Raw genomic sequence first — 12,542 nt, forward strand, 5'->3', positions numbered from 1 at the left:
AAAAAAAAAAAAATCCTCGTAGAGAGGATGTTCTAAAACTCTACTTCTGAACACTGATAGTAACACACTGTGCCGGTGCTTTTATTTCAATAAAAATACCCAAAATTTACAGTCTTTTAAAAAAATACCAATTATCTCAAAGACAACTCAATCCAGTTTGAATAAGACACAGAGCTTTATCTCACTTACCTTTATTTCACTTAGAAAAAAACTAAACATCTCATGGGTAAAGAGATGTACTCTTTCAGTCTTACAATGATGTACACACAATGAGATAATTCCCTTAATGGATTCTGGAATTAGTTAGGGAAAAAGCTAAAAGTGAGCAAGTTTTCACCAGCAATATTACACACAATACTAAAAAATCAGGAAACATGAGAACACACTTCTGTTAATGCAATGGATTTATAAAGCTATCCTTAATAAGTCATATTTAATTAAAAAATAACTTTTTTTCTTTTAGAGAAACTAACATAGGATAAGACAGTAGTTATAAATATAGAAGAGCTATAATATGGTATTCCCAATTACAGAAGGAGAAAATACTCTTTTATCATTAAGTGACCTATGTAACCAGCATGTAAGAACTAAGTTCCAAGAGTTTTTTCTTTGCTATTAACTGCTTTACTTGATTTCTCTCAATAAGGTTTCCATGTGTCAGATAAAAATGATGATGCACATGTATGGCAGAGACCTCTTTTTTTCCTCTCTCTATATCTATTATCCCCCTTCTCTATAGAAATAGAAGTTTAATGGAGCATTATGTCCACCCAGCTGAAGGCTTTATGTCCCAACATCCTTTGCTGCCAGGTATGTTTATGTGACAAAGATGTAGACAATAAGATACAAACAGAAGTGATATGTGCAATTTCTGGGTCATAAACTTAAAAGGAAAGGAGTCCCCTTCCTTATTTCCAATTTTTGTTAGCAGGAATGTGGAAATATTGGCCACCTCAGAACTAAAGATGGAACTCAGGTGTTGAAGATGGTTCATACTGTTAAAATGAGAGAGAACTAAACCTATATCTCGTTTAAGCCTCTATTATTTTCCTTTCTTAAAGTGGCCAAACCTATATCCTAAGTAATGTAGAATTCCTATTCCAAAATGTACTCCTCTATACTGAGTGGGAAAAAGTAGATAAACAAAGTGAGTGAAGTTTAATTACAACATAGAAGCATGGTGAATGAACAAAAGCATGTAAGGATGTGAGGTTGCCTAAGTAATAGGCAGTTATATGGTAATAGAAAGGTCACAAATTCCCAACTCGGCAGTCAAGAGTGTCAAATAAATACTTCCTGGAGAATAAGGCTACTTGTCTTCTACACACAGAACCTTTTTTTTTTTTTGGCAAAATGAAACTTTCTTGTATACGTTTCATACAAAATACTGAAATAGAACATAACTGCATTCTACACATCACTACACCAAAATGTCAAAAGATTCACTTCTCAGCATGAAAATGCACAGAAACATAAATATGAAAGGACTTCACATTAAATGTTTTATTCACACCTCAGTGCAGAGTCAAATGGAGTATTGTGAATGGGATGTAGCACTATCAAATAACATATGCAAGGGGACTTAATGGAATAAAAGAAAAGAAAACTCTGAAACAGTCCTGATTCTTGCAGATGGAAGATATCTCCATGGCTGAAAACACTCAGAGTGATAAAATTCAGCTCTTCCAAATTTTGTTATAATTTGCTTCTTGAGCAATTAATTTGGTGATATTTCAATGTATTGGTTATTTATTTGGCCCCTGTCTCTACAGTACGGAGATTGTTTGTAGACAAAGTTCATAGAGATATACTAAACTGCATTAGCATATACAACTTCATTAATAGAAAATATATCTTTTACATACAACTGCTGTAGGAAACCACAGTGGTGAATTTCAAATAGCTACTTGAAAACATTGCCAATGTTTCAGCGCTATTGCCTGACTAAATTTTTCATTTATTATTAACCAAACATTTTTTAATACACATTTGTTGAGAGTAACAGCAACTTACTGATCCAATTTTACTGGTGTTTAGTAGAATATACATCAAAAAATACTTGCCCAATTTCTTTAAGTAAAATTCTCAGTACAAATGTAATGTTGTAAAGTAAAACCAAAATCAACGGTAGTGCCACTAAAAATGGAACCTAGAGAATATATCCCTAGATATTTTCTCTTTCCTCTTTGTATCTAGGCATGATTATTGTACTTAGATAACATAGGGAAATACTGCTGACAATGGCACTCAAGTTTCTGAAAGAAAGGAGGTTCAGTACATATATTTAGGAGCTAGAAGGCAGGAAAATCTATCTTCCTCTTCATAATTTTTCATCTAAGTTAAGGGAGTGACAGAGATGGTCTTAAACTTTGTATCAATTATCTAGTAAGAGAACCGTCCTGATAAGAAAATTTAGTAGATAGTAAAGCATTCCTGATTATTTTACTCCAGAAACACTATGAAAAAAGAGAGCCCTAAAAGAAATGTTATCCAGTGTGTGATTACTTAAAGAGATGGAACAGTTTTCACCTCTGTGTAGGTTTATTAGACATTTCTATTCAAAGAATGTGAACTAGAGAGGAGACAAACTAAAAGACATGAGGATGCACTTAGTTTATGTGCCATAATTGTTCATAGTATGATCATATAAGAGAATAAATACAAAGTTCATGAGACAAAGAATAAATTAAATCAACCATTTGCTCTTTCTGGTTTCTCAGTATACAGGAAATGGAAGGGAAGAGTATTAGAAAACTCAATCTCCGTGGGATATTTAGGCAAAATATGGAACCATAAGATACATTAATTGCCTTAGCAGTTACACACTGTCCATTTGACATTCAGAACTATGATTAAACATCTTTAAAATTCAGCCAAATATGAAAAGTCTTTAGAAAATATTGAAAAAAATAGAAAAAGAAAATGAGCTAATTCTCTCCTTTAATATCAATTTAACCAATTTGTTTAATCATAAAGAGAAAGCTACAGCATCAAGATATTTCTAAGCCCAAATTCTGAGCTTCTGTGGCATGACTTGAAAACACTTTGCTTCTTAGATGTTCGCTGGTGATGAGAGTATGGTGAGAGAATGGGAAGATAAAGACAGTCTTGCCAAAGTCAATCCATAATGAGGTGAGGCAGTGCAACACTTTACAAAATCGGAAATTTTCTTTGGCCATTCATTTCTGTCTGCTCCTCCCTGAACAAACACAACTTCTAACATGAAAATGTCTGAAGGCAGTTATTCTTCTGGATATTATCAGGAAGTAAAAAAAATACTATAAAGAAAAATATTTTAAAGTAAGCTACTCACCTATCCCAATGAAAGCAGCTTTGTACCCTTCTTCTTTCAAAGTGCTAAGAGTAATTTCACTCACTGAAAGGCTTTTACCACAAATTATCTGTAAGAAAAAACATTTCTGTAACTGTATTTTGGCATTTGAATGACTAAAACCTTAATCTTTAACATCGAAAATAATAAAAACTCCGTATACACATATATATAATTCCACATATAGATATGAAAATATTTTTGTCTTTTGGTATATAGGCTTATGTATACTAAATAGTATATAAATAGAACAAACATGTTTTACTTAATAGCTAAATGCATTTTTGCCTTTTAATTAAGTACCACAAGAAAAGCTAGTGTATTTAAAATCAAGTCAGTAAATTTTCACAGCTTAATTAGTATGTTCAAGGCACTATGTGGGGCATTTTAAAGAATAAAATGTTAAATGAGACACAGTTTCTGCCTCAATGTACAGTCAAGATCTGTGCAGAAGACGTACAGAAATAAGTATAATAAATAACACAGTGTGATCAGCACATGTCTACAAGAACTCAAGGGATGGAGAAATTCATTTTGGCTGAGGTCATATAGATGAGAAAAAAGAGAGGTAGTGGGATTTCAATAAAGCCCTTTTTAAACTGAAGTATAGTTGATTTACAATATTGTGTTAGTTTCAGGTGTACAGCAAAGTGATTTGGTTAAACATATATATATGTGTGTGTGTATCTATATTCTTTTTTAAATACTTTTCCATTACAGTTTATTGTAGGATATTGAAAATAGTTCCCTGTCAATAAAGCCATCTTAAAAAATGGATAGGATTTTGATAGGGGATACTTTTGAGGGAAGATGAGTAAAGTCAGGAGTCAGAGGGTAGATACTTCTATTAAAAATCACAGTACTTTGCTTAATTCCAGACATGAGCCTATTTTCAGATCTTGAACCTGCTGACTGAAGAGGTGGTCAGGTCCCTAGAAAGAAAGACCCTGAAACATCCTGGCAAGTAAATACTATAATGATTTCTCTATTCCTTCTCCAAAGGGAATTATAGCCATTTACCCAGGTAACTGTACACTGGGGAAGGGGGCATAATCACACATTTCAAGGACCCTGGACAAGGTTCTTCACTGACATTGATACCTGAAGAGTGGGGACCTACAGTGATAAGGTGAAAAATGGAACCTGGATAAAGTCTGGTTCACAGTGGGCCTAAGGGGATCACAGACCCAGTTAGTGGTTATTCCCAAGTCTGCAAGTGTATAATAAAAATTGTTATACATGTCAGTAGAAATAATCCCCACGTTGGGTCTCTGGTCTGCAAAGTAAGAGCTATTACAGCTATAATATTGGGAAGGCCAGAAAACTTCTGAAACCCTGGTCGAGAGAGTAAATCAACCACAATGATAGCCTGGAGTCGGTGGGATAGGGAAAGATGGTGGTGGTCCATGTTATACTTCTGTTTCATTTCCCAGTCTGGCCCTGCTGAGACTAGATGATTTCTGGAGAATGACAGTCAACTCCTGCAGGCTTGACCAAAGTGAAGCCCTGACTGCAGTGTCTGTGACAGATGTGGTATTATTGCAGATTAGTAAGGCCACAGGTACAATGCACGTAGCCATTGATAATGATGAATGCACACTTTTCATCATGTTTCTGTGGAAAAGGGATCAGAAACAGTTCACATTCATGGGGGAAAGATAAGAATATTCATTTACAGGTTTGCCTCAGGAATATGTCAACTCTCTTCTGTAATTATATGTATAATCCGAAACAATCTGGCCATACCACAGACATCATAGTGATCCATTACACTGAGAACATCATGCAGGTTGGACAGCATAAGCAAGGGGTAGCTAGTATGCTGGAGACTTTAATATGCCTGCCCTCCACAGGGCAGAAGATGAACCTTATGAAGATCAGGGACTAGCCACTTGAGTGAAGTAAAGGGGTCTACTTCTCAGGTATGTGCCAGTATATACTCTCTAAAATACATGACTTCGCTGCGATTTTGCACTCCTTTACCATTATAAATAAGGAAGCACAATATCTGGTAGGTTTGAGTTTTGAAGTCAACATGTTCCTAAAAACAAAAGTCTCTAAACTGATTCATAGCAGAAGAACAAAGTTTACCCATTAAAGCAATAATTGCACCTAACTTGCATAGAGTACCTAACTAAGTGCAAGACTCTCTTCTAAATACTGCATAGATGGACTTCTTTCATCCATACAATAGCATTATGAAGTGATATCGTTTTCTAATTTTACAGATGATGATACTAAGGGACAAGAGAGCTTTGACAACCTTTACCAAAGTCAAATATGTAGTTTAATTGCAGAACCAGCACGTGTAAAAGCTATGCTCTAATGTCTCTTGAGAATGAAGGGCAGAACCAGCACCATCCTCAAAGGCACAGAACAACATACTGCATGTGGAGAACTACTTGAAAATGTAGTGTTTCTGGGGTATAAAGTGCAAAGAAAAGAAAACAAAGAGAAAGTAGGGGGATAAAATGACTTTGGATATAACACAGGGGGGCATTTTTGTATTACTAAAATACTAGTTCTAATTTTATTGGCAGATGAACCATTTGAAAGTTTACAACCAGGGGACAACCAAGGTGAGATTAACAACTAATATTCAGAACTCTGGAACATATCAAATACCATAAAATAAACTGGACAATTAAAAAAACACATATTATTAAAAGTACTTAATACTAAGTATCTAATAGTGGGTATTACTATTAGAGTTAGTAGAGTTAGATGCTATTAAAAGTAATGGATAATGAAGCTTTAGAATTTTAATTTATTTTTCAAAGAGTATATTTTTGATTAAACTATTTCTGATCATAAAGAAAGATAAAAAGTTCTAGTGCTTATTTTTTGAAATGACCTCAATACCAATATACAATGAAGGTTAGACATAAAAGAAAACTACAGGTTCAAATATTCTAAATAAAATTTTAGTAAACTGAATAATACTACAATTTCCAAAGGTGAGCAGTGGAGTGCCCTGCCAATGGGTCTATCAGTGGAAGTGATACTCAGAATACTTGACTTTAGGTTTGGTTTACTAACTGACTCAGCAAAAAAATTGAAGAAAGACTCCCATCCTTCCTGAGGTAGTGTTTGTGGGCATGTGTGTGTGTGTGTGTGTGCGTGTGTGTAGCTGAGTAGTGGAGTTACGTGATTTATCAAACAGGATTGAAAATCTTCCAATTTTTCCACCCTGATAGAGTGAACATGTCCCTGAATTTGTAACGTACAGAAAGGATGCACAGGCATTTTGCGTTTCTCAGTCTGTTTCCACCCTAGCAGGCAACAGCGTGCAACTGAGGAAGCAAAAAAGTTGAATTAGACTTTTGTGTATCGAAAACTGGAAAGACAAGTAGCTTTACTCCTAGTGTTAATTTACTGGGATTGGGACCAGTAAGACTTTACTTACTGTAGTCAGACATTGTGGGACAGGGGGAGAATAACCATCACTGTGCAGTAAGTAGCTCCATGGTGCAAATGAGAACAAAGCAATAGTAACAATAATCAGTGGAGTGACAAGCACATGGACTCTTCCCTATGTTGGGGAATCTAGTCAAATTTCCCTTTTCTAAAGCATAAAACCCCCAAACGTTTGCCATCAAATCCAAAACTCACTCTCAGAAAGAACAGGAAAAAGATTCTTTGACAAAATGTTAAAATTTTGCTTACATTATGCCTTAGGAAATTGGACCAAGACGTGTAAAACTTAAAACTGGTATTATATGACAACTAACAGACATCAAAACATTTTGTGGCTGATATACGATGAAGTCCTAAGTTTATTTGTTAAATATATATGATGTTAGAAAAATCATGTTATGGGCATTTTGTTTGTGTTTTTGCTCCCTTTTCTCCCATATTTTTTATATATGTAATATTTCTGTCATAATTTTCTTAGATATGGATTATAGCATATATTAACCTCCCTCTAATGGCTTTAATAATATATGCCTGGGTACTCAAACATCCCAGCTAAATTGAGAATAAAATTTGCTCCACATCAAGCTTAGTGTAAGAGTTATTACTATTTCAATAGAAGGGCTGAATATAATAAGCCCTGAGCCAAAGTTCCACCTAATATCTACTCCGGGACTTGACAGAAACTTTCTTTATGCATCCATAATATGTCTTCATACATATAATAATATTTTTAATGTAGGATTAAGGTTTACAACCTTTTCGGCGTGGAATACTTTTTTGAAATGAACTATGTGGCACCCATTATTAAAAAATACAGATAATAATGTACATGCTCTTCACATTTTTGATAGAAAATCTGGCTAAATAGACCAAGTATTTCCAGACTCTTTAACATAGAAAATAGGATAAAATAATTTTAAAACTAAATTCAGCTCTTTTTAGACACAAAATTATTTTGTTGGCTCTTAATGCACATGTTTCTCGCCTTCCAGTAGAGACAAAATATGACTTCATATTAGTTTTCAATAACATCCTATAATGATGGAAATGCTTGTTGCAAATAAACATAATGACAAACAAGATGATATAGAAAATTTATCAAGAAAGATATCTCAGATATTTCTGTTCAGATTATGAAGACAGAGCTTCCCTGGTGGTGCAGTGGTTGAGAGTCCGCCTGCCGATGCAGGGGACACGGGCTCGTGCCCCGGTCCGGGAAGATCCCACATGCCGCGGAGCAGCTGGGCCCGTGAGCCATGGCCGCTGAGCCTGCGCGTCAGGAGCCTGTGCTCCGCAACGGGAGAGGCCACAACAATGAGAGGCCCACGTACCGCAAAACAAAAACAAAAAACCCCATCAATGTTCTGTTTCTCATAAAAAGACTGAAATCAGATGGATAAAATTTTTAAATTTAGCAAAAATATAAGTATCAAGACAATATTCTTACCAATAATAAAATAATGAAATGCTTGGAAATTTATTTCTATAAAGCTAGCATAACTCTATAACCAAAATCTATAACATAGCCAAAACTCGCAAAGATAACAAATAAAAAATAAAGCAAAACAAAGACAGACTTTCAGTAGCTTTGAAACTCTATAAAGCGAGCAACAGAAGCTATTAAAACTGTATTTACAGTTTTAATATTCAGTGCATAAATAAGTGAATGCAAAAGAATTTTTAAAAAAACCACATAGAAAAAACTTAGTTCTAGATGTACAGATATAATAAAACATGATGCAAATGTATACATTCCAGAAATGCAAAGATTAATATAACTCAATACATTATCTGAACATAGACTTTCAAAAGGGGCAATTAAAAAATTTAACACCCCTCCTCCGTTAAAATAAAACAAAATAACTTAGAAAATGTTACTATTCTAAGTCTAGAAAATGAAAACATTTATTCAATATGATAAAAATACTATTTCATAGCTCAGAAAAGATGCCATGCATTACTACTTTTATAACATACTAGTGACAATGAAATAGTGGAAGAAAAATAAATATATATATATAACATACAAATAGAGGGTTTTTTTGTGACACAATATTTGACTGAAAAAATTCATCTTAGAATAAACAAGAACTAATCTATCAGCTATTAGATATGAAATAAATTGAAATTACTCAACAAGAAATTTAGCTGAAGAACACAGTTGGGAGGGAAGATGATGAATTAAACTAAGTTTATATATGATGAGTGTATGTTATTTGGATGATAAATGTGTTCATTAAACTATTAAGATTACAGGACTGGAGTTCAAAAGAAAGAAGGTTCTAGACAAGTCCTTAGCACACCTCTAGGCAAAAGTAAATTCTCAGTAATTATTTATCAAATAAATGAAACAAACCTAATAGAAAGAGAAAAAAATCAGATAATAACCAAGATAATGCTAGATCATGAAAGCTAAAAATACATACATACATGAGCATAGATACATACATGCATGCATACATATCAGAATATATCACATGCTGCACAGGAGCCAAACAGTATAAACCCAGAGAAAAATTTGTTTCATTGCCAGGAAATTATTTTTGACTTTAAAATATACAGTGTTAGTTGAGAGGTAAAAACGGAAGGCAGGTTATAAGAAGAATTTGGTGATGAGGAAAATGTGGTAACAAGTGTAGAATATTTTTAAAAATATATATCCTTTCATGGATAAAGTTGATAAGTCATAAAAGATGCAAGCATTTCATCAATGGATGCAAGTCCTCAAAGCTGAAAAAGAGCCTCATTACTGTCTCTCCTCAGAGTGATGGACAAGACAGTATTAACCTTCTCTTTAATTCAGGTTCCAATTCTTTCCTGATAATTTAATAAATTCATAGGGTTTAAAATTCAAATGTACAAAGTGGTGATAAAGTCCTTCCTACACCTTCCCAAAGGCAATCTATACTATCAGATTCTATACATTTCCAGAGCACATATATTTCCAGGCATATATAAGCAGATATGTTTGTATTTTACACAAACTGTAGTAGCATACTTTTACCTTTGAACAAATATTGACCAAGGCAAGGGACATTAATTGACTTTGTCAAGGTTATCTGACTATAAAATTAGAAAGTGTCATAATTGTAGCTGAAATGTACGTTTTCTGGCACTCAGTGAATTGACTACTATTATGTCTTGAGTTTCCTAGTAAGAGAAATGGGTATGCCCTAATTTATGCAATATATCTGATATGGTAAAAATCAAATGCAATTTTGTAATTACTTATAAGATGAATTCAGAGGTGTCAAATTAATTTTTGATTCATCTTCAATTTGAAGTATCACTTAATATATTAGTTTGAAGTCTCAATAATCATGTTCTTATTTAATGAGATTTAGGTAAGAACTTGCATTCAAAATGAAATACATTTAACAGACTTCTCAGAATGTATTTATATAAAGCAAGTAATCACCCTTAAATCTATTTTGAACACTATTTTTGAACTCTGTTTTCATAAAGTTGTGCACATCTGTACGGCATACTTGCTATAAGATTTTTTGTTTGGTGATTATGTGTAAATGTTTCATCGCCTATCCATTGCCAAATAAGATGTAATTATAAGTGTAAATGCACAAAATACTGTTTTGAGTGTTTCCCTTTTAATTGGTTATTTTAATTTTTATTTCTAAATGCAAGAGCCATAAATAGTTTGTACTTTTCAAAATAGCTCCCATGTGTACTTACAGAATGTATTATGTAAATCATAGTACTTTGTTAATCTATTACCTTATACCTATTACAGAAAGGTAACGTTTTTGAAATAAAAATAGCAATATGTTCAAGTGAAGAGCCAGAGTATGATACTCTTAAATAATACAAAAGAATAGGAATATCTAAAGCTATATTACGAAAGTAAAATGTATTAATTTTTTGACCATCTTTAAAAGAACACAATATTTATTTCACAAAACAATTAAAAAGACAGAGCTGTTGCTTTCTACCTTGCTGAGTAACTGTTTATGTTGAAAAAGGATTATCACATTAACACTATTGACATTATGCATATAGTAAATAAAATAAACCTCTGTAAGAAATTATGTTCCAACTTGTGAAATACAAATGTTTCAGAATGCACAAAACTTGCATGAAAAAAACGTGATTAAAGCAACCAAATCCTTCTATTAGCTGCACTGAACCCCTAAAGCAATTTAGGAATTTGTTTCTTACAGACAATTAATCACATGCAGGCGTGCCAGATGAGAACTATTGATTGCCCTTTTCCAGGCTAGTGGCATTCAGACAGTAGACAGACAAATGCCCTAAGCAAGGAGAAGCATCTTTCTGCTTCTGCCTGGTGTAGCTTTTAATTGTTCTTTCCTAAAGTGTGTGACATTTTGTTGTTAATCTTTAGTGTAGCGCTTACTCCTTTCTTTTGGAGCAATACACATGTAAGTGTTATGTTTTTCACTTACCTTTACACCAAGGTCCTTCATAAGCTCAATCTCAAAATTGACTACATTATATGGTAGCCGGAACTGAGGGATTTCAGAGATACTGAAAAGAAAAACGAGACGCATTTGTGGGAAAATCACCAATTTAAAAAATGCAACATGTCTTTATTGATCAGTATTAAAAGAATAAGTATCTCTTCTGAGGGTATTTTCATATCACATAATGTGAGTGTGAGGACATCCACATTTTTATATGCATGACAGAATATGATATGGGTTTCAAGAGAAACAGTAGAAACTGATGTGGAAAATAAATAAAAACAATAAAAAACAAATAGTGAGTAGACAATTGGCCTATACTTTTAAGTTTATTACAGTATTTAGTTGATTTATTTACTAACACTTCTATAAATTCCTAAGAAAAAATCTAAAAAAACCCAAAAATTTGAAAGTATACAGTGTTTAATATACATATCATATATACATACACACATATATATTCTATAACTATACCTCTAGCTTGTTCAAATTCAAATCTGTAACTTTGTATTATCATGCTGTTCAGGACATTACAGAATAAGTTCTGTAATGTGATCTACAGAATATTTTTACAGTAAAACAATCTTCTATGAAAGCAATGTGTCCCAAAAGGGTTCAGTCATTAAAAAGTAATCCTACTTGATATCAGTGCTCATTGTTTTCTGTCTTCAAATACAATCACTTCAAGAGTTAATAGTTCATACATAGTATTAAAGGTATGTTCAAATAACTTTTCAATATCTTATAGCAATAAAAAGGCTACATATGTTCATGAATATACAGCAATTCATGTAGTCATTCATCTATTCATCCAACAAGCATTTACAAAGTACCAGGTACAGTGCTAGCTGCAGTGATTTAATGGTGAATTTGACCAAATTACCACTTTTAATAAGCTCTCATTCTTGTGAGCAAAGATATATAAACAGATCATTACAACAGAATGTAGTACATTCAGTGAAAGAGCTATATCCAAGCACTATAGAGATTGATTTGTAAAATAAATAAATAACTGTTGAAGATGAACTTTCTGGATCATTCAGTGCAAGGTCTTCCAAAGTACATCTATAGTCTTTTCATTCTTTGGTGACTTAAGAACTTGATTATTCAATTAATTTCCATACATCAATCAGCAAGGCACCATGCTCATCTCAGTGCTATAGAAAATGCAAAGTACTGAACAGTACAAAATCTATATTAGCTCCTATATTAAAGGAGCTTTCTATCTAGTTAGGGTGTAAGATTATACATAAGAATGACTTAGGGCATAGGGTAAGAGAAAAACCTCCTAAGCTGATCTTTGGACAACCACACTACCTCAGCGGTTATCATAATGCTCTGGGCACCACACAGGACTC

The 12,542-nt window shown here is 33.3% G+C and overlaps 1 protein-coding gene across 2 annotated transcripts in view; it reads right to left on the reverse strand.

Annotated features, from left to right (window-relative positions):
* Positions 1 to 12,542, reverse strand: part of DPYD (dihydropyrimidine dehydrogenase) — an 828,512-nt gene that overhangs the window by 572,253 nt on the left and 243,717 nt on the right. The window contains exons 7-9 of one of the 2 annotated variants that reach the window (XM_032630445.1): positions 11,167 to 11,248; positions 3,314 to 3,401; positions 2,988 to 3,199 (exon numbers count right to left, since the gene is read on the reverse strand). In XM_032630445.1, coding sequence (XP_032486336.1) covers positions 3,180 to 3,199; positions 3,314 to 3,401; positions 11,167 to 11,248 — 190 coding nt within the window. In that variant the 3' untranslated portion in view covers positions 2,988 to 3,179. Of the gene's footprint in view, positions 1 to 2,987; positions 3,200 to 3,313; positions 3,402 to 11,166; positions 11,249 to 12,542 lie in introns of those variants that run through there. The other variant, XM_032630437.1, reaches the window with a different exon arrangement.

This window comes from Phocoena sinus, chromosome 1, assembly GCF_008692025.1.
Source record: "Phocoena sinus isolate mPhoSin1 chromosome 1, mPhoSin1.pri, whole genome shotgun sequence".
Taxonomy (NCBI): domain Eukaryota; kingdom Metazoa; phylum Chordata; class Mammalia; order Artiodactyla; family Phocoenidae; genus Phocoena; species Phocoena sinus.